Raw genomic sequence first — 24,226 nt, 5'->3', positions numbered from 1 at the left:
AGTCAACATATTTAATTCAAACACTAAGTCTCTAACAATATGTTCCGTCAGAATCAAGGCAACGTCAGCCATTTCCAACTAGTGCGCTCTTATTGGTTGGCGACTTGTTACAGGCAGCATAGCCACCACACCACACTTTGTTTAGCTCATCGTGTGATAAGTTTACAGACCTTAGCCTACAAAGCATTTGAAATTCCTAAAGTACTGGATTATAAACAGGCACAAGAAACTACAAATCAGTGTCGGTGTGAGTGTTTAATTCTTCTCCACCTAGGTAGCAATTTTACCAATACTCAATGTCAACTGATATAATCAAATCGCAAATCCATACAAAACAAGAAAGAACTTTCAAAATTCTTCATCATATAATGGTCCTACTAGGAAAAAGAGTGGTTTTGGCCAGTAGCAATACTGTGGGGTACATAACTGAAAAGACTTGTCACTCTTGCCAATGATATATGAGGTAATTGAGCCATTTCCCAACACAATACTGCCACGAATTATACCTTAAAACATGCAGTTCTGAGGATTCTTTCATTTTATGTTCACTTGGAAAATAGCAAAAATTTATAGCCTACATGGAGAAATAAACTGCCGAATTACAATAGCTCGGATGTTTGTTTTCCATCCACAGCCCATAGCTGCACAGCATGGTGACGTCACACGCTAATGCACTGACTTCTAGCATATACTGATAACACAGTCTAACTTAACAATCGCGACAATTCATTTATTTCTTGTTACCCACACCGATAGCAGTGCACCAAGTGACCAGCAAGTGACACTTTTGAGTGCAATATCGTGTGAGTGCGAATACTATCATTACTATTTATTTGTAACATAGTTTATACAATAGGGAACATATGCAGTGCAATAAAATTGATAATAAATAAAAATGACAGCACATTTGTCACTCTTCAGTTTCCTAAGGACTCTAGGAGATATGAAACAGCACTTTACAGGATTATTTATTTCTGATTCTCTTGTAACATACAGATATTTTCTGAAGAATGTCATTCTCCATCAATAGCAAAAAGTTGCTTGTAGACACCAGAAGACCTGACTTTTGCAGAAAGACAGCATATATCTACCCAACAAGGTAAAGTTTTGTTTGCAACTTACATCCAAATCGGTGAATATGGAATGTACGAAACTTGTGCAGAATGCAACACCTACATTATTTAACGTACAAAGTAAACCACCATACCCGCAGCTGAATGGAAAACCACACACATGTTATAATAAAACGTCAAGGGGAATAAAACTGTTTCCCAACACAGACGAAACCAACTCCACACTACGAGGTGCATTCAAGGTCTAAGGCCTCCGATTTTCTTTCTCCGGACTGGAAAGAGATAGAAACATGTGCATTGTTTTAAAATGAGGCCGCATTCATTGTCAATACGTCCCAAAGATGGCAGCACCGTACGGCAGATGGAATTTTACTGCCAGCGGCGTGAATGAGAACTGTTTTAAATACTTAAAATGGCGACGTTTTCCTTACTTGAACAGCGTGCAATCATTCGTTTTCTGAATTTGCGTGGTGTGAAACCAATTGAAATTCATCAACAGTTGAAGGAGACATGTGGTGATGGAGTTATGGATGTGTCAAAAGTGCATTCGTGGGTGCAACAGTTTAATGAAGGCAGAACATCGTGTGACAACAAACCGAAACAACCTCGGGCTCGCACAAGCCGGTCTGACGACATGATCGAGAAAGTGGAGAGAATTGTTTTGGGGGATCGCCGAATGACTGTTAAACAGATCACCTCCAGAGTTGGCATTTCTGTGGGTTCTGTGCACACAATCCTGCATGACGACCTGAAAATGCGAAAAGTGCCATCCAGGTGGGTGCCACGAATGCTGACAGACGACCACATGGCTGCCCGTGTGGCATGTTGCCAAGCAATGTTGACGCGCAACGACAGCATGAGTGGGACTTTCTTTTCGTCGGTTGTAACAATGGATGAGACGTGGATGCCATTTTTCCATCCAGAAACAAAGTGCCAGTCAGCTCAATGGACGCACACAGATTCACCGCCACCAAAAAAAAAATGATGGTGTCCATGTTCTGGGACAGCGAGGGTGTAATCCTTACCCATTGCATTCTAAAGGGCACTACGGTAACAGGTGCATCCTACGAAAATGTTTTGAAGAACAAATTCCTTCCTGCACTGCAACAAAAACGTCCGGGAAGGGCTGTGCGTGTGCTGTTTCACCAAGACAATGCACCCGCACATCGAGCTAACGTTACGCAACAGTTTCTTCGTGATAACAACTTTGAAGTGATTCCTCATGCTCCCTACTCACCTGACCTGGCTCCTAGTGACTTCTGGCTTTTTCCAACAATGAAAGACACTCTCCGTGGCCGCACATTCACCAGCCGCGCTGCTATTGGCTCAGCGATTTTCCAGTGGTCGAAACAGACTCCTAAAGAAGCCTTCGCCGCTGCCATGGAATCATGGCGTCAGCGTTGTGAAAAATGTGTACGTCTGCAGGGCGATTACGTCGAGAAGTAATGCCAGTTTTATCGATTTCAGGTGAGTAGTTAATTAGAAAAAAAAATCGGAGGCCTTAGAACTTGAATGCACCTCGTAACTGTTACATTTCAACCACAAATGGCAAGAATCTTCAACATATTTGTTTTTGAAGCAAAAGTAATTACAATTACAAAAATATTTATGTACTAGAAAATCAGGTGAAGTGTAAAAATAGGCAATAGACTCTGTAAAAATTGTGTGTGTGTGTCTATAATAAGAGCAGGCAACAACAGAAATATACACTGCTCATGCATGAAATATGTGTTCATATTCTCTTCCCTTCAATGGAGGGTGCTGCAATTATACAGATATTTGGAAGTATTTCTTCATGAGTAAACTGTAGTTCACTTCAGTGAATCATGAGACTTTGCTGTTTTTACATTTACTTCACATTAATTGATGTCTCTTGGTAATTTACTAATGTGGGGAATGCAAAACATTAAAACTATTTTATTAGTTAAGTAGAAAAATAATTAAAAATAAACACTGTCATTATCATGCACATAACTGTCTGTTTTCTCCCTGCTTGGAGTGCTAGTGTTGCTGCAACTGTCAAACGGTAACAACTTTCACACCAGAGGGTATTGCAAATGTGATGTTAGACTATGGTGAGAAACAGCAGGCTTACTTGGCGGGATGTTCTATGGTACGCCTTATGTTTTCGGTCTATAGCAAATGGAGTGACTGCATCTTCCACTTAGGTTTAATTTATATTGTTATACCTCGTACACCCTTCACTACTGTGCAGTTATTTTACTTCCAGCAGTTCTGCTCGGAGCCTGTCGACAGACTCCGGAACCTATTGTGTTTCTACCAACTGTAGCCAATGTAGGCTACTCCATTTGCTACGTGTGGTACTGCAGTGAACAGGACATGTCCAGTGAACAGCTGTGCAATAGCTTTTTCATCTTTGTTGTAGGCTTCAATGATGTTTATGATAGCAGACAGGTTGTTATAAATGTAACTGATTGCTGGGACAGAGAAACACTGAAATCACAGGAGACAACTTTTTTTCACATCTATTGGTATAAGTAAGTACCACATGTGAAGGAAAACTTGTGTGTATATATGTGCTTTCACGAAACCTGCTGCGTTTACACTACAGCAAGTATAAGTTTGAAGTGCAAGTAGCGTGCGTTGGCACAGTGCTCCATTTCGAAAACTCAGTACAATATACAGAGAAACGTTTGCAAGCAACACTCTTGAGGTCACTGCACTCGCATCACCAGAGTATGATGCACTGTCATTGGATACAGAAGGAAAACAGACACCCCCACATGTTATATTCCACTGTCTTGCACCGTACTTCACTGTTTTCGGTCGAATCCATCGCGTTCATTAATTTTTGCTTTTTTCTGGGTGAGAGTAAAGGAAAAAAACTCTCAAAAAATATATGTTTTCAGGTATAATCTGTCATCGTAGCATGCAGGAAATTAGCTCAATTAACATGTACCCAGACATCAATTTCAATTTTCTGACAAGTTTTTACCTGGCTGTTACACATCTGTGATATTTTTTAGGAACTGACGAAATTCATTACCACAACTTCTTGTATAAACATTGTATTGTTCACTTAATTTCCTTCACTTTCACAAATTTTATAAAATGTATTGGAGAGGATTATGATTTTTAATCGTATCTGCCAATTACATATGGTTTTGCTTTTTTTGGGGGGGGTTTTAACGTTTTCCTCGAATCTGTGTTTTCCTCATTTTGTGTTTTTTCAGCCTGGACTGCAAGAAAATGAAAACTAGGGGTTTCTCTGTATTTGGTGCACCTGAAGATGAAGCTTTATATTTTTAAGCTGATCATGCAGTAAATTAAGAAATTACTTGCAACTGAAGTCGTTTTACTTATTCTATAAATCATCAGTAGCAGTTTAATCTGTGAATGTACCAGTATGTAGTTTTCAAATGATGAATCTGAAGGAAAAAAATAAAATAACTTGTCTTATAGTTGGGTAAATACGGCACATACAACTTTTCTACACTTTAAACAGATTTTCACTAAATCTATCACGGTCAATCTTAACATTAAAAAACAATGGTAAACATCAAGTTTTGATTCACTGCTCTATTTCATTTGACAGCAACCACCAGATCAAAGGACAGGTTCTGCAAGCCCGCATAATAATAAAGCTGATGTTGAAATTGACCAATAGCAATATATTTTGAGTAAAGTGAAAGTCATAAATGGAAATGACCTCTTTCAAATCCTTTATTGATGCTACTGATCCGAGCTACAAGAAAATTTTAGATATGACTATGGTGTCCTTTAAAGTGTTAGCTACAATTCACAGAAATTGGGAATTATCCTACAAATTTTTATACGTTTGTTTTATGCCATGCCTGGCATTTTCCTCACCACATTTATTGTAATGTGTTCAGTAATAATATTAAACAATATGGAACTATCAACATGTTCAACCAATGTTCAGAAATACAGTAATACTAATGGCAACCTTCATTTATCTTTATATGAAATTTTACAACTTCAATTTATTTTGAAATCTTCCCTTTGAGAGTAAAATTTGGGTTATTGTCTTTTATTGACACACACATTGTATTCTAAGCAACATCTGCAACCCACAGAAGTGAACGTTCTACACCTTGCATAAATTTTTTAAGTGTCTCTTGAAATACTGTGTTACAGTTACTTATTTTGGTTAGGATACCGCTTTTACACAGAAGACATCATATCAGCTACTTGTATTTGTTGCTAGCATGAAATTAATCATTGACCTACCATAATCTTATATGCAGCCAAATGCCTCAACAAACATAGTGGACATTTTAAATAATGTGTGAACAAATAGCTATCATACAGTGTTTTGAAAATTATGAAACGGAAACAACTGCACTTTCAACACATTTTTGTGTCATCTACATGCTTTACCTACTAAATTTGCAACTGCATTATTATGAGGACATTATTATTACGGTTAGCTTGATAACTTGACTGACACTGTTGGGAAATAACAAAAAGCGTAGTGATGCTAGATAACAGCAGAAACTCTGTTGGCCATTTCAATATGTTTTTGGAGGAAAGATTGCTGTATCTACAGTGCCGAATAATCCTAGTCATGCAAATTGCAGGACGTAGAGTCAGTACAAATGACAAGTGATTTTTCCATAGAAAATTACTTGCTAAATAAATTTTTATAGATTTGGCATCTAAGGGCAGACCCAGCCTGTTAACACAGTAAACAGCGACCCTAGCAGACTAAGCAATCACCGCATCTCAGTCCCATTATGACAGTGTGGGACACGACAGACATACAAAATTGGTGACATTACATAGATATATTCTCAAAAGAAAGAGTCAGTCTCATTTTCTTGTCTGTCACTAATAGCCATATATACAAATTACTTTTACTATAGTCATACATATGTACATCTGATGGAACTATTAACACAGGATAGTGCAGAAGTCACATAGCATTTCTAATATAACTTCTTTATTAGCAAATATATTTTCTCTTTAAGTTATGGAAAAGTGTGATCTACCTGCGCAAAAAAATTGTCACTTAAATTATCATCACCCATAGATTCATAAAATATGTAAATCAATGCACAACCTCTGCATCACCCTCTTGACTTTACCTCATCTTCAAATATTTCGGAGAACTTTAACATTGTCCTTAGGTTGCTATCTGCTTCCAAACAGCAATTAACCAACTGATGGCAAACTTCCAGTTTTGAAATACATGACATACATAAACTGACAGGCATCAAGTCATCTGGTGTCACCTGGTGGAAGAAATAGAAGAATTAAGACTGATATGAATTCACTATGCACATCATATTTTATCATGAAGCAAAACTGCCACTGTTCACAGAACCTACAACAACAACCATGACTGTTATAAATTTATGTTTTGATATCTATGAGGACAATATTACTCATCATATAAATTTCAGCTTTCTATAATACATTAGAACATAAATTGCTTGCATAAAAATTACAGAATGTTGCTATATGTATTCCAAAAATATCTTCAAGTTTAAATCCTGCAAGAAAACAGATTCTAGCACTTCACATAAATATTCTTAGATAATGTCCATTAGCTAACACTTACTCAAAGATGTCAAAATATATGTGCTCCGTTTAAAAGTTTGTCTAATACCAAATTCTCAAAACATTTTTATTTGTCTCAGTGTACACATTTAATAAAGCACTTTAAAAGACAGTCTTGGCCATGTCAAAAAGTGTTCTTTTTCACGCAGGTTCTTCTCAGACTATGACTTTTCGCACTGTTGATCAAGTCAGTAAAGGTTAAAGTCTCTAATCAGTCACATAATCTTTCCTGAGACTTATTGCAGTGTTACATCTCAAATGAAACTTTGTACAAGTGAAAAATGACAAATCATACATTTAACTGTGACAATCTCCTGAATGAAATGCATCAAATTTTATACTGTAAAAATCCTAATATTTAAGGTTGTGCACTTTGTATGAAAGACGTGCATGTGCACAAGGCATAGAAGTAGCAAGAAACTTTAGGAATGAAAGGGCCAGCATAGCATGTGCTCTGACTGGGGAAATTGTGACAATAAGTTACCAAGCAGTTTCTGTCTCTAATTTTTTGTTGTTTCCTTATTTGTTTGTGCAATACTAGTTGATAATGTATAGGGTTCCTTGGACCAATAAAGTGAAACAGACGAACATCACTGGGCATAAGAAATACTGGTAGAACAGTGGATAAGAAAGATATCTTTTTAATTTAACAGACATTGTATAAGAGACAATTTGATATGTACGTCATTTAGAATTGTTTAGATTTAAGTTGTATAACAAATTCTGGAAAGATGTGTTCAATGAGGATAGTACTAATAAGAAAGCAAAGATATTACTTGACCCCGTGGTCCATTACTTTAACATTGCCTTTCCCCTTACAGGACTGGGACCAGTAACTCACAACGCAAATAAACCTGTTTATAAATGGTGGATTACAAAGGCAATGCTATAAAAAGAAAACTATGTGCAGAAAGTAATGCACGAAATGATCCCAGTTTTCATACTGTTTTAAAAATACAAAAAGATACTCAGGCAAGAATTAAGCAAGGCTACAAAAGTCACAAATACAACTTCTATAAAAGGAGTTCTAAAAATGTACGACAATTTGGGATGCTGTTAGAAGCATCCTTGGAGCTAGAGGTATTTAAAGTGTGTAGGTCATATGATACACAAACATCATATGAAAAGCAGATAAGTGAAGTTTTTACTGAGCACTTTTTGGGTATTGTCTGTAATCTTTCATCACAGATTACATCACACACATTGTCTTGTACCATTGGGTTTATAAAATCTGGCATATCATTGTTTCCTGCATCAGTAACTCAAGAACAAGTGCTGAAAATTATCAGTGGAAATAACAACTTATATTCATCTAGTGCTGATGGTGTGTGCGATTTTTATTACAAAATATTGCTCTAGAAATTATAAATACACTTAGTGATGTAATTTAAGTGCAGGTGATGTAATTAATTACAATCTGTTTCCCCAAAGTTTTCAAACTGAGTAAAGTTATTCCTCTGTTCGAAAAAGGAGACAAACTATGTAACAATTATCAACCAATCTGGTTTCTTTCTCTGATGTTGAAGATTATAGAAAAAGTAATGAATTGCCATGTAATTTCATCCCTTCATAAATATTGTCTGCTCACAAAATATCAGTTGGGTTTTCACAAAAACAGGGCCATAAATGAAGCTTTATTTTCTTTTACTAATCAAGTTCTGATGGCTTTAATGTTAAACATTCTTTCTCTGGTCTATTCATAGGTCTGACTAAAGCCTTTGACATAATCTCTCTCTGTTCTTGAAAAACTAGAGTTGCTTGGCATTAGAGGCACTTGAAATATATGGTTTCATTCCTGCCTCACTAATAAGAGGCAGGAGGCTGAATTTTCAAACAAAGATGGTACTTAAGTTCTATCCAATGAAATTACGATCTGTTATGGTCACACTCAAGGTTTAGTTCTAGGGTCCTTACTTTTCCTCTTATTTATCAATGACCTTACCTTTGAATCTGCCTAAAGCCTTATCTGTATTGTTTGCAGACAATGCAAACTTCCTTTTCCAAACTCCTTCTTTTCAAGTAGTAAAGGGTATAAGAACAGATTCTTACAACAGGCTAATTTTCTGGACATACAAAAACAAATTATTATCAAACAAAAGCAAAACTGCTCATATGATTTTCAGTGTGCCCAAGAATCACCCTATCTACATGGAGTCCATACTAACTGAAGATGAAACAATAGAGCAAAACAATGAGATCAAATTTCTTGGGTTGTGGCTAAACAATGACTTCCAATGGAATATTCACAGAGAAAAGCTGCTATTGAAGACTCTGTGCCATGCTTTTCAGATTCTTGATCAGTCCTGTGATATCTCAATTCTAAAAATGGTTTATTTTCCTTTCGTACACTCAGTTCTCTCTTGTGGAATCAATTTTAGCGGTGAGTGTTTGATTAAATTTTTGTGATTCAAAAAAGGCTCTTAAAGATAATGAAACAGGTGGCTCAATCTACCCCCACTAAGCCTATTTTCAAGGAATTAAAAATACTGCCTGTTCCCTGCATTTATATCTTAGAATCTGTGACATTTTTTAAAAGGAATCTGCACTTGTTTGTGACCAAATGAGCCTATTTATAATTGTAATACTTGTCCTAGTGCAGACACTCACCTTAGTAGTCATACAGACATACCAAAAGTTTATTTGGTATAAGAAATATGGACAGTGTGCTTTACAATAAATTACCCTTTATCAGTCAGGGAAAATAGAAATGCATTTAGGAATAAAATAAAAGATTTCTTTCTTACACACTCTTTTTTACTCTGTTGATTACTACTTAAAATCTAATTTGTTTTAACAGTTCTTGTACTTTTTAGTGTACAATGTGACTCTACTACAGTATGCCTAAATTTATAAGTTTAATGGAATAGTATACAATTGGTCTGGGTTGTGCTATTATGATTTTGTGTTTTGTTTTTACTTTTTAGTGCTACTAACTTGCAGTTATGTTTTTAACTCCAAATCTAGTCTGATGTACTGGACTGCATTCAGTTATTTGTGTATTACCTCACATACAGCAAGCAGTCATAAAAATATTTAACCATCTCCCTTGTGAATTACAGGTGCTGTCACATAGTGACTGTTTTAAAAACTACTTCAAATTATTTCTGTTTAACAACTCTATCCTCTCCATCAATGATTGAATAGATTACCAACACTCTTAGCATAAAAGTGAGTTACTACAAATATTATGCATGCAAAATGCAGCAAAAGTATTGAAATTATGTATCATCATAAAGTGCATTATCTTTGAATAGCAACCACTACGAATGCAGGTCTTTATGGAAAGAAATATGGCAGTCAAAAATGGTTATTGTAAGTAAATATAAAAAGAAATATTAAAGCAGTTCATTAAAAACTAGATGGTAGCCTGGCATCACAAACTAGAAGAAAGCTAGGTTAGACATGTCAAACAGAACTGGATGTACCAAATTAAGTGTAGACACAATGAGATTTCCACTCTGCAGCGGAGTGTGCGCTGATATGAAACTTCCTGGCAGATTAAAACTGTGTGCCGGACCGAGACTCGAACTCGGGACCTTCGCCTTTCGCGGGCAAGTGCTCTACCAACTGAGCTACCCAAGCACGACTCACACCCCATTCTCACAGCTTTACTTCCGTCAGTACCTCGTCTCCTACTTTCCAAACTTCACAGAAGCTCTCCTGCGAACCTTGCAGAACTAGCACTCCTGGAAGAAAGGATATTGCGGAGACATGGCTTAGCCAAAGCCTGGGGGATGTTTCCAGAATGAGATTTCCACTCTGCGGCAGAGTGTGCGCTGATATGAGACTTCCTCGTGGATTAAAACTGTGTGCTGGACCAAGACTTGAACTCGGGACCTTTGCCTTTTGCGGGCAAGTACTCTACCAACTGAGCTACCCAAGCACGACTCATGCCCTGTCCTCACAGCTTTACTTTCGCCAGTACCTCGTCTCCTACTTTCCAAACCTCACAGAAGCTCTCCTGCAAACCTTGCAGAACTAGCACTCCTGGAAGAAACATTGAGACATAACATGAACTTCTTACAGATGTAAACAATAATTCTTTTTCATCCATGACACAAAGCTAATAAAAAAAGTAGTTGATACAGTAACTTCTTCACCTGTTACCAATTAAGTACAAAAAACACGACAGGTACAGTATGCTATATTGCACATTATGTTGCCTTATTTTATTTTAAGTCTTCAAAAAGCTCTTCTAAATTCAGTATTAGAAGCGGAATTCGGAAGTCTTAAAAACAAATAAGGCAGAAGGGATAGAATTTCTAAAATCATTGCGGAAGTGGCGACAAAATGATTACTCGTGTTGGTGTGTAGAATGTGAGACTGGCAATACATCACGTGACTTTCGGAAAAAATATCATCCACACAACTCCCAAGATTGCAAGAGTTGACAAGTGTGAGAATTATCACACAAACAGCTTAACCTCTCACGAATCCAAGCTACTGGTAAGAATAATATACAGAAGAATGAAAAAGAAAACTGAGGATCAGTTAGATGACGATCAGGTTGACTTTAGGAAAGGTAAGGGCATCACAGAGCCAGTTCTCAAGTTGCGGTCGATAATGGAAGCAAGACTGAAGAAAAATCAAGACATATTCATATAATTTGTGGAGCTGGAAAAAGCGTTCGACAATGTAAAATTGTGCGAGATGTTCAAAACTCTGAGAAAAATAGGGGTAAGCTATAGGGAAAGATGGGTAATATACAATATATACAAGAACCACAAGAGAGCAATAAGAGTGGAAGACCAAGAAGGAAGAGCACAGATTAAAAAGGGTGTCAGAGAGGGATGTAGTATTTTATCTCTACAGTTCAATCTATATGTCAAAGAAGAAACGATGGAAATAAAAGAAAGGAACATGAGTGGGATTAAACTCCTAGGTGAAAGGATACCAGTGTTAAGATTTGCTGATGGCATTGCTTTTCTCAGTGAAAGTGAAGAAGAATTTCAGGAACTGTCAAATGGAATGAAAAGTCTAATGAATACAGATTCAGGGTGTATACATGGATCAGGAAAAAAAATTCCCAGATTTTTCCCGGATTTCCGGGTTAAAAATACACTTTCTGCCAGATGAAAATACACTTTTTCCATGTTACGTAACAGTATACTTTTCCTCGGAACTGTAAAACTTATCAATCCCTTCAATGGTTGTGGTTTTATACTCTGACGTAGAATTTCCCGGCACCTTAGAAAATGAAACTCAGGGGAAAAAACACGTTTTGGAAAGATGTCCGATGTGCAGTAACATGTACACTGCATATTTTCGTATTACGAAAGTATAAATTTGAATTCCACCAAACACCACTTGTTACTTTCTAAAGGATTGAAATTGAGATTGCGATGCACTTTTGTAAGCCAATCGTAGCTCATGTCAAGCCATCTCACCAGCCAATGACAGCTGGTGTTCAGAGCATAGGACACCTGATGTAGTCAGCCAACAGCAACATCACTGTTAAGAAGTGTGAACACAAAAATAAGAAAAGGTAATGGTTTAAATAAATATAGTGTTGCTACAAGAAAAGAAAAGAAAAGCTTTCACGTATAATGTTGGTCTCTAAGATTAATAAGCTGCAAGAGAAGCTAAGCTGTGACACATAAAGATGATCTTTTTTGCGTGTGTTACAGTTTAAGATACATCACACAAACATGCTAGTAAAATGTTTAACAATGACATAAATGTCTGAACTTCTGGGCTCGAAAATATTCTAAATGGTCGTCCTCAAAGATTTTATTTTTGAATGAGAGTCAACCACTCTGTGATTTAAGAAATTCATTGGACATTCACGCACAGAGTTCATCTTGTGAAAAAGGAAATTTACTTTGAAAGTAGCGCTTTTCAAACAACCATTCGGAATATTTTCCCACAACCTGTTAGAAATAGATTCGTTTCAGCAGGTGCTAGAGAGTGCCAGATAACAGGCGTCACCGCACTTGCGCAGCTATGATAACGCAGGATGCCCGTACATTTGAACGTGTAAAACATTAAAAGATCTTACATTATGTCATAAAAGAAACAAGACATTAGAGGATGCACCAAGAGCATGGGAATTTTGTGAACCATACTAAAACGCATAATTCAACATCGAAACTGGCCAATAGTGTTGAATTAAACACTTTGTTTCAAATAAATTGACTGCCCGAAAAGATTCATAAAAGTCAAATTTCTTTCACCAACCGACAAAAATAACTTCACTGTTCTGCAAGGTGATTAACGCTCGACTGTCAGAAAGGTGGAAACAAAATAAAATCTGAAACTAATAACATATTTTAGCCTTCCGTAATTATGTGAATGTATTTTAATTCAGTTGATAGCTCCCAGCCACAGAAATCCGTTTTGTTTTCATTTGACGTGAGAGCAATAAATGAATAGGAAACAGCAAAATTACTTAACATAAACACGGGTCATACAGAGACTACCATCTCCCCAATACAACTCAGACTGCTCTGCGCATCAGGTCCAGATCTACAATATTTCCAAAATGGGCAATATTAGATAGGCGCTCCCCCTCCCTCGAGTGTTTGAGGTAGGATGGCAAAAATTTTAAAAATTGACTTTTCAAAGATATCTTCATTTTTTAGTGCACATCTTTCTGAAGAGTCTGATCCATAAAACATATATGTTTGTGGAAACGTAAGATATGTTATTTGGTCTTAAGTGTGCCAAAGTGCAGTGCCACGCCTCTTCACACAGCATTCTTCCATTGCATGTCTCTGTATTTCACTCTGTGGAATTCCAACGTGTAATATTTTGTAACGGGTGCCATCAAACTATATTCAGGCCAGTGGAAATTAAAATGTCCTGTGATGCTTCTCCTACTCCCAGTTGCCCGATTTGATTTCCTGATCCTCTTTAAAAAAATCTCACAATTAATACTGGAGGGGATTATTTGTAACTGGCAAAACAAGAGCTCTTCAGAAAATTTTCACTCTTTACTGCCTATTAGCTAATAACTGTTTTGTGTGACATAAAATTAAATATAGCATACACAAAATGAGTAAAGACAAGAGACAAGCAAGACAGTACACAATTCTTCAATCCTTCAGTCCTAGCTTTTTTTCCTCTAATCTTGCCACAGCTTTATATGCTGCATTTTCTTTTCTGGGAAAGAATCTATTACCTCATCAAAGTTTGTCAATGTTTAACTACATGTAAAAATGAAATGCCATTGTCTAATACTGAAAAAGCTGTTAATACAAATAGTACCAAAGAATGGTGTGGTTACTCGATCTGATTACGTGTATTTTGTCACTGTCTGCTAGATAAAATGAAATAGGCCTGGCTAATATTGCAGCAATTTCTACGCACACCAAATAAAAGAGACTGTTTCAGCATAAATGGTCATTTTTATAACACGACAAAATATAATTCACGAAGTACCAATATCAAATACCTATTAGGCCTACCACAAGCAAAAAGTTTAATGTTAGGAAATAGTTTCACATTTCATTCATACACTCTAGCTTCTAAAGCATGAGATCAAACAGCAGTGGTACGAAATTTTTATATAAATTTGGAATTGTCATATTCTTCCATAATTTGTGCCAGTCCCTGTTTCTTCTCCTTCCTCGTTCTAACAACCAATCGTGTCATCACTAATTCTGTAACTATTCCTGCCAGTGTCAAAACTTATTCTCTGGTTAACTTCACTAACCCTGCCACAATCACCACTTTAGATACCCCGCATTTATTCTTAAGTTAGGCTTTATTACGTGTTCGTACAATGCATTTTCCACGCGACTCTCAGCCGGGGACTATATAATTGGTCCTTAGTTGTGTAGCGGTGTGGCCAAAAATTTTCTATCAAAATTTCATTTTCTTGGATACACGGAGAAGACAATATGTGATCTTCGTGGCCAAAAATTTTCTGTCAAAATTTCATTTTCTTGGATACACGGAGAAGACAATACGTAATCTTCGTTGCCTGTTATTCCTGTTAGTCGTTTATTTCCACTCTACTAGTCTGAATCTATGGAATTCGCTAGTAATTATAACAACGCTGATCTTTTGCAAACCCAGTCAACCATACAGTGATTGGCATTCACCCATTCGGTTTTATTTGCTCAACTCTTATAGCCCTGTCCCTTTTGTCTGCAGTAAAGTTTATTTCTAGATGCGATGGCGATTCCCCTCGCAGAGACATCACATACACTATGCACACATTCAAAAATCAACTTACGATTCATTCAGAAATCAACTTAGAATTTGATCAAAAATGTTCAAAAACCAACAGGGATCCGTTCAAAATCATATGAGTAATCGATAGACCAACATGTGCTGGATGCTAGGTGCTTTGTGAAGCAAGGTCTTTCTCCCAAATAACACGAATTTGCCCCCCCCCCCCCCCCCCCCGTACCCTGAAACTGCCACCTGGGGCAGATACCTTAGTTTGCCCCCGCCCCCTAGTTCTTGGCCTGCTGCACATACGTGAATCTGGCAGCTTAGGCGCACCAGTAAAATTTTTCCGGATAGAATCTGGCTGCTTGCTGCTATTGCTTGTACAGCTAACTGCCACACTTCTGTAACCAGAAGCGGGAGAAGGTACTACTCATATGTGACTCAACTGCACATGCGCATAAGCTCGCTCGCAACCCCTCAAACAAATCTAATGTAAATAGTTGTGACGTCACGCTCATCGGAGGCAATTTGTTGTTATGAAACATTGCACAGTATGCCTAAAGCCTTTGACACATTTTGCTGTTGGCAGACACTTGTATGAGCACTGTGTTTTGTTGTTGTATATGGTGCATTTCCTTTGCAACTTAAGTTTTATTTTCATTTTTTTTCTCTCGTTCATGTTTTATTGCTGCAGTATTATTCTGCAATACCGTGTACAACAATATTATTTGTTAGAGTATTGGTTCTTACCAGACAAAGTTACAAAAATTTAACTGAAAATTAAAACAATGAAAAATTCCCAGAATTCTAAAAAATGCCTGTGTTTTTCCCGGTTTTCTCCCAGATGAAAACATTCCCAGGTCTTTACCGGATCTCCCGGTTGTCCTGGGTCATATACATCCTAAGATTAAGAACTGAGAGTAAATCAAAGGAAGACGAAAGTAATGAGAAGTATCAGAAATGAGAACAGTAAGAAACTTAACATCATAAATGGTGATCACAAAGAATATGTTTAGGAATTCTGCTACCTAGGCAGCAAAATAATCCGTGACGAACAGAGTAAGGACATATAAAGCAGACTAGCAGTGCTCAATGGGGAATTCCCGGCCAATAGAGGTCTCCTAGTATCAAACACAAGTCTTAATTTGAGGAAGAAACTTCTGAGAATGTATATTTGGAGCACAACATAGTATGGCAGTGAAATGTGGACTGTGGGAAAACCAGAACAGAAGAGAATAGAAGCATCTGAGATGCAGTGTTTTGGAAGAATGTTGAAAATTAGGTGGACGAATCAGATAAGGAATGAGGAGGTTCTCTGTAGAATCTGCGAGGAAAGGAATATATGGAAAATACTGTCAAGGAGAAGGGACAATATCATGGCACATCTGTTAAGACATCTGGAGTAACATCTATGATGCTAGAGGAAGACAGAGACAGATATTGGGAAACCTCCAGCAAATAAATGAGGATGTAGGTTGCAAGTGCTACTCTGAGATGAAAAGGTCAGCACAGGAGAGTAATTCATGGAGGGAGAGCCAATACCTACATGTACCAGCAATGTTCACTTTAGAGAAGATGTCCAAAGCAACCACCCCACACTTGCAAACACTTCAGCATTCTCTAGATCATACTAAGCTGGATTAAGGTCCAAGAAACTTGGAGGTCAGGCCACTGAACCTCCAAGATCAATCCATTTCACTGGAAGTGCTTCATTTAATTAGTTACACAAATTCATTCATAAGTGTGGCGGTGCACCATCATCCTGACACCATAGCTATTGCCGAACACCAAGTGGCATGTTTCCTAATGTGTCAGGCAAAGAAACATTTAATACAGGGGTGCATTCAATATGCCCAGCAATGGGTAATGGCCCATAAGTATTCCTCCCAAAATTCTAGTCCACAGGTTAATACCAAAGATACTTGAAAGCCATTTACATAGGTGACATGTGGGTTGTGGTGTTTTTTTTGTTTTTATTTTTTTTTTTTTTTGTTTTTTTTTTGTCATCGGTCTTCTGACTGGTTTGATGCGGCCTGCCACAAATTCCTCTCGTGTGCTAATCTCTTTATGTCAGAGTAGCACTTGGAATCTACATCCTGAATTATTTACTGGGTGTATTCCAATCTCTGTTTTCCTCTACAGGTTTTACCCTCTACAGCTCCCTCCCTCAGGTTATTCACTGTGTCTTAACAGATGTCCTACCACCCTGTCCCTTCTTCTTGTCAGTGTTTCCCCACATACCCATTTCCTTGCTGATCCTCCAGAGAACCACTTCATTTATTACCTCATTAATCAGCCTAATTGTCAATATTCTTCTGTAATACCACATCCCAAATGCTTTGATTCTCTTCTTGTCCGGTTGTCTCACAGTCCATGCTTCATTACCATAAAATTCTGTGCTTCAAACATATATTCTCAGAAATTTCTTCCTCAAATTAAGACCCATATATGTACTAGTACACTTCTCTTAGCCAGGAATGTTGTTTTGCCAGTGCTAGCCTGCTTTCTATATCCTCTTTGCTTTGTCCATCATCAGTTATTTTGCTGCCCAGGCAGCAGAACTCCTTAACTTCATCTGCTTCGTGATCACCAATTACAATGTTAAGTTTCTCGCTGTTCTCATTTCTGCTACTTCTCATTACTTTAATCTTTCTTCGATTTATTCTCAACCCATATTCTGTACTCATTCGACGGTTCGCCCCATTCGACAGTTCGCCCCATTCAGATCCTGTAATTCTTCTTCACTTTCACTGATGATACCAATGAACTTAGTGAATCTTATCTTTGATATCCTTTCACCTTCCTTCAATATTAATCCCACTCTTGAATCTTTCTTTTATTTCCATAATTGCTTCTTTGATGTACAGATTGAACAGTGTGGGCTGTAAGGTGTCGAGATTTATGGGGGGACACCTTACATGTTGGGTGTCCCAGTTTTGTGTGTCATTTATAGTGTTGCAACACACTGATTGTGCAACATGGGTTGGGTTTTGTGTGTATATTTCACTTGTTTGAGATTTAATAAGTGTGGCATGGACAGTGATGAGAATAACTCCCTTATGTAAGCTTGCATCTTTAAGTTAAGTAGAAACTGAGTGAAAGAATCACTGGAGGGGAAGCCAGTTTCAGTTACCCACACTGTGACGCAATGGCATACAGAGCCGCAGCCTAGTCAAGGTCAAGCGCAAGTGACTAGCATGGCAGAGAACTGGGGAAGAACGGTATATCACATGAGTGGCGCGTGAGGATGTAACTTACCATTCTTGTGGATGATAAAGTGTTACTAAGGGGGCTGGTCTTCCACCAGTCAGTCTTCCTCTCAGTAAAAGTAATTAACTATCCTGAATTTTGTGATGTTACTGATATTTTTTATTTTATGTTATTTGAGAAATTTAATGCCAGGATCCCCTTGTCTGAACAGGCGATACCTGAGATTGCTCTAGTGCATTGTAATGACCCAACATGTGCAAAAGTGATTCCAATAAATACTATTACAGGGAATTGTTGTTGTCTATTGTAAGACAGAGGTCCCCTTCATACCTCACTGGAATATATTAAGAACATTGATGGCAGCTATTCTTCTGAAGCCTAAACCCTTGATGAGTAATAGCACATGGAAGTGGAATCGTGCACACAATGCAAACATAGCATTTCCTTATTACCAACCAGAGGCATGTTTAGAGGGCGAAAGACTACACCCCTGTCTTACACCCTTTTTAATCAAAGTACTTTGTTCTATGTCTCCCACTCTTAATGTTCCGTCTTGGTTCTTGTACATTTTGCATATTAACCCACCTTTCCCTATAGCTTACCCTTTTCTCAGAAGTTCAAACATCTTGCACCACTTCACATTGTCAAACTTTTTTTCCAGGTCCACAAATCCTATGGACCTGTCTTGATTTTTCTTCAGTCTTGTTTCTGTTATCCACCACTACACCAGAATTGCCTCTCTGGTGCCTCTACTTTTCCTAAAGCCAAACGGACCGCCACCTAAAAAAATCTTCAATTTTCTTTTCCATTCTTCAGTATATTATTCTCGTCAGCAATTTGGATGCACAAGCTGTTAAGATGACTGCATGATAATTCTCATACTTGTTGGCTAATGCATAAATAATTGTTTTGTTGCCACTTCCCCCAGTCATTTTAGATATTCTAATGGAATGTTATATATCCCTTCTGCCTTATTTGATCACAAGTCTTCCAGAGGTTTTTTTTTTTTTTATTATGAGTCTATTGCTGGATTCTGTACCTCTTCTATATCGGTTCCTGTTTCTTCTCCTATCACGTAATCAGACAAGTCTTCCCTCTCATAGAGGCCTTCAACATCCTCTTTCCACCTATCTGCTCTTTCCTCTTCATTTAACAGTGCACTCTTAATGTTACCACCTTTGCTTTTAATTTCACAGAGGATTGTTTTGACTTTTCTATATGTTGAAGAAGTCCCTCTGACAATCAAGTATTTTTCGATTCCTTCATATTTTTCCTCCAGCCATTTTGCCTTAGCTTCCCTGTACTTCCTATTTATTTCACTCCTAGGTGACTTGCATTTCTGTATTCCTGAATTTCAACAAAAAGCTTTGCACTTTCTTCTTTCATCAATCAACTAAAGTATTTCTTCTGTCACACATGGTTTCTTCACAGTTACCTTTTTTGTACTTAAGTTTTTCTTTCCAGCTTTGGTGACTCCCCTTTTTAGAGATGTCCATTCCTCTTCAAGTGAACTGCATACTGATCTACTCCTTATTTCTTAGAACACCCGTATCCCACTTCTTTGAGCATTTTTTTTTTTTTTCCCCTGGCTACTCTCTTAAACTTCAGTTGACTCTTCATCATTGCCAAATTGTGATCTGAGTCTATATGTGCTCCTGGGTAAGTCTTAAAATCCAGTACCAGATTTCAGACTCTCCTCCTGACCGTGGTGTAATCAAACTGAGAGTTTTCCCTTACCTCCTGGCTTTTTCCGAGTATATCGCCTCGTCTTGTGATTCTTGAATAGAGTATTTGCTATTACTAGCTGAAATTTGTTGCTGAACTCAGTATTTCTCCTCTTTCATTCCCAGTGCTAAGCCCATATTCTCCCATAACCTTTTCTTTTACTCCTGCCCCTACAACTGCTTTCCCATCCCCTGTGACTATTACATTTTCTTCATCATTTACATACTGAATTACCTGTTCAATATCCTCATATACTTTCTCTGCCTCTTCATCTTCAGCTTGCAATGTTGGCATATATAGTTGAACTATTGTTGTAAGTGTTGGTTTGTTGCCAGTTCTGATGAGAACAACCCTACCACTGAACTATTAACAGCAACTCACTCTCCCCTCACCTTGCTATTAATAATGAATCCTACTCTCATTATACCATTTCTACTGCCGCTGATATTACCATATACTCATCCAACGAGAAATCACTGACCCCATTATATCTACATTGAGCCTCTGCCTTCCCCTTTTCAATTTTTCTAGTTTTCCTACATCTATGTTCAAACTTCTAACATTCCACGCCCCAACTCATAGAATGGTATCCTTTCATTGGTTATTCAATCTTTTTCTCATCATCACTTCCCCCTGGGGAGTCCCTTCCTGGAGATCTGAATGGGGGACTAGCCCAGAATCTTTTGCCAATGAAGAGATCATCACGACACTTTTTCCATTACAGACCAGATGTCCTGTGGATACATAATACATGTCTTTAATGCAGTGGTTTACATTGCCTTCTGCATCCTCATGCCGTTGATCATGGCTGATTCTGCTGCCTTCAGGGGTAGTTTCCCACCCCAAGAGAAAGAGAGAGCTCTGAACCTCTGTGCGCTCCTCCGCCCTCTTTGACAAAGCCATTGGCAGAATGAGAGTGAGTTGTTCTGCCAGAAGTCTTCAGCCGCCACTACTGACAATGTTTATTCAAAATTTAAGTGGTAGCAGGTTTCAAACCTGGAACCAAGGACATTTTGACTAAGCTAACTGCGATTTTCCCTTACCTCCTGGCCTTTTCCAAGTATATCTCCACGTCTTGTGATTCTTGAATAGAGTATTCGCTATTACTAGCTGAAATTTGTTGCTGAGCTCAATCAGTCTTTCTCCACTTCATTCCTAGTGCTAAGCCCATATTCTCACATAAAAAAGAAGCTACTCCTAGACCACAGATGCAACCACTCCATATTACGTTATTCATAAAATGTTTTTCACCTTCCACTTGGTGCAAAAGCCATTCACAAAATTATACTTGTCGAATGAGGTCTTCTGGCTGCTGGTGTTGAGTTAACGTGTAATGATACAGATGTAGTTGTTCATCATGCAACACATCAACCAGTCTTTAATATGATATACGGCACTTCCTTGCAATATCACATGTACTTTGCCAAAGTGACTGGGAAACAGTTTTAAGAATCATGTCCTCTGTTTGTGGAGTAATCTAGTCTTTGGACAACATCTGTCCACTTCTTGTGGGCGAATATTACTGGTTTTGCGAAAGCATTGCTTTAGGCAACAAAAATATTCTTATAGGGATGTCACATTTGAGGATAATGTGCAGCATACACAAGAATAGCAGCAGCAACTCGGTTATCAAATGCACCCAATACCAAAAGCATATCAACGTATTCAGCATTTGTGTACTTCATTGGGAAGTCCCCCTACATGAACTTGACAGGACCAGTTATGATCATGCACTGCACCACTGCTAGACATGTCAATGCAATTTAATGGATCCCACTGTCATGTGATAGGCTACTGTCACATGACAAAATGATGTAGTGCCAAAAAACAGAACGTTAGTGGGGAAAAGGTTATGAATGACTTGATACCATAGGAAAAATAGGTAGGCAGACACTGTACCAAACAACCTTCCAATCTGTCTCCCGCGATACTGCCTTCACATAGGCAACACAAATTGGTAACGTCCAGTGATGTAACTATAACACAAAGGTGCAACTGGAAAAGAATATCAACCCCCAAATTATTGACAACAATAAAAATTCCCAAATGTGCCTTAATTTGTTATTTATCCTACCAACATCTACTGCAGGGGTGAATGAAGCTCGCAGACTGGTGACAGGCAAGAAAGCGAGTTGTAAGTGACTGGGGGCACTACCACGTTAAAATTGTCTGTCGAAGAAATAAAGCAGAAACCTTGGGACGAACATCAAGGAGGCCCAAATCTCCCATCAGCAGGATCTTGCCATAACCTCATTGGAGGAGAGGGGGGGGGGGGGGGGGGTTGCGACAGATAAACATGCCCGATAAGTTTACTTCAGGACATCATTGCAGGAAGGAGACAAATTTGTGCAACAAAATAGGCTTTACTCAACACACAAGTTTCCAGCATCCAAACCTTATGAAGTAATGAGAAGGATCGTGTATGAGGATCGTTCTTGAATCCTACGTGTGACAGACTTCCAATTTAACGGAGCCACCTTCATTCAACAATAACAACATCCGATGACTGATGGTGGGCGACTGCCACAGCCTACAAAATCTAACCATGTCAAATCCCCACAAACTGAGTAACCGACATTTCTGGTTGTTAATCCATGCTCCCATAAGATGACAACTTGCATCCAAAATGTGATCGAGTACCAGTATGTTCTCAAGAGTAAGAAGAAGTAGCATAATGTCATCAGCATATGTGCAGACGATAAACCTAACCTTCTCCCAATAATGACCAGCCACTCCACCAAGCAGCTATGAACCACAATAAGGGGTTCAGAAATAGCATGAATAATGACACAGACAGGAGACTCCCCTGTAGGACACCTCAAAACATTTTTATGAGGGGAGTAAGGTGACCATTCAGGTCAATAGACACTTGAGTACCAGTTATTGCAGAGATGAGCATCCATTGTGCAGTATCATTAAAACTAACAACCGTTAACACTCGCAACAGAAAATTGTGACTAACTGAGTCAAATTCATGATTACAATCAATAAAAAGTAAAGCTCCTCACACAGGAAAAGTGGAAGCAACTGCAATGAGATCACAACATTCAGCAACAGGAATAAAGAGAGTATGACCTAGGATACAACTTTGATAATAGGCATCTATGCCAGGAAGCAAAACCGACAAACGGCTATTTGTCATGTGAGGTATGATTTCACAATCAAAACTGAGTAGCATTGTTGGTCGGACCTGATCCAAAGACAGATGTCCCGTCTTTTTGGGAATTAAAACAATTTTTCCATCCTTACAGGATGGTGGGAAGTGTATCCCTTCCACCACTTCATTCACCATAGATATTAATGTTATCTCCTATGAGATGTGGAAACCAAACCATCCAAATTCAGCGATTTGTGGAAAGTAGAGTAAACTACATTGTCAGATACCTCCTCACAGTGAAAAGCTGCCAGAAACTCCTCATGGAGAGCTGGTGTAACAACACTATCAATGAGGGAAGTAAAATCAGCAGAAAGTATACCGTCTGATTCCACTCCAGTGTAAAGATTGGAAAAATATCGGGAAAGTTCGCACATTATATCAGGTTAGGATGACCATTCACTTCCATCAATAGAACAAATGGTCATGAAACACATCCTTTAAAATCACACTCAATGCTAAATTAGATAATAAAGGGATGTCAATTCATCTTGGAGAAACGAACATGGATGGGAATACAAACGAAGACCATCTAATTGCAGTCTTTCGAGTTGCAGGTGTTTTTTTTCTTCACATGGTGAACATCCTGTCTCTCAATGGTATGCGTTGAGCACTATCATTAAGATCATGATGGACAGCACAATAAAATCTCCAAGTTCTCCTCACTTCAGTCCCCTTACCAGTGCTAAAATGCATGAGTGCAGTGCAAAGCTGAGGTCTGGGAATGGCAACTTAGTGATAACACACTTGGGAACGGCTTACCTGACCCCACACAGCAGCGATGATATTATCTATAGAGGGGTCTGCCAAATATAAAATATTTAGCTTTGAAATAGGGAAAGAAAAAGTCACTGAAACAGCTCAGTGTCTTAAAGCTGGCAGGAATAACATCAATTGACAAAAGCTGTCCACATAGGGAAATAGGCAAATAAAAACAATTCAGTTTGCTACTAGAAGTAGTTGTAAAATATGTAAAGTGCACTAATGTGGGATATCTGCAGATCCAAGCACCCAGTAGACTCAGAGAAACTACCATATCAATAAGTTCACGACAATAGTTACAGATGGGAGTCTGATCCACAGGACAGAATACGCAGTTAAAATCTCCACCCATCAGAATTTTCCATGGATTTTGACTAAGTAAATAAATGGTATCTTCCTTCTAAAAACACGAGTAGCCATATATACTATCAGAGCAAGAAAGAGCAAAAATAAAAATTCAGGCGAGATCATAAAAACGACACCCCATACCCCGACTATCTTATAGCATTTCAAAGTCCATTAACAGAACACTGTCCCAATAAAGCACGGCCATGTGAGTAGAACATTCCGGCACAACATTAAAAAACATAGAATATCCAGGGAGACAAAGCACGTCATAATGCAGCAAGCTATACGGGAG

General features: G+C 38.1%; 1 protein-coding gene across 4 annotated transcripts in view; it reads right to left on the bottom strand.

Moving 5' to 3' along the window:
• Positions 1-24,226, bottom strand: part of LOC126481694 (zinc finger protein 250-like) — a 154,273-nt gene that overhangs the window by 96,297 nt on the left and 33,750 nt on the right. For all 4 annotated transcript variants that reach the window (XM_050105638.1, XM_050105639.1, XM_050105640.1 and 1 more), the window contains one exon: positions 6,143-6,289. In XM_050105638.1, coding sequence (XP_049961595.1) covers positions 6,143-6,289 — 147 coding nt within the window. The remainder of the gene's footprint in view (positions 1-6,142; positions 6,290-24,226) is intronic.

This window comes from Schistocerca serialis, chromosome 5 (genome assembly GCF_023864345.2).
Source record: "Schistocerca serialis cubense isolate TAMUIC-IGC-003099 chromosome 5, iqSchSeri2.2, whole genome shotgun sequence".
Classification (NCBI taxonomy): domain Eukaryota; kingdom Metazoa; phylum Arthropoda; class Insecta; order Orthoptera; family Acrididae; genus Schistocerca; species Schistocerca serialis.
Note: the sequence above shows the minus strand (reverse complement) of the source record. Positions and strands in the feature narration are given on the sequence as shown.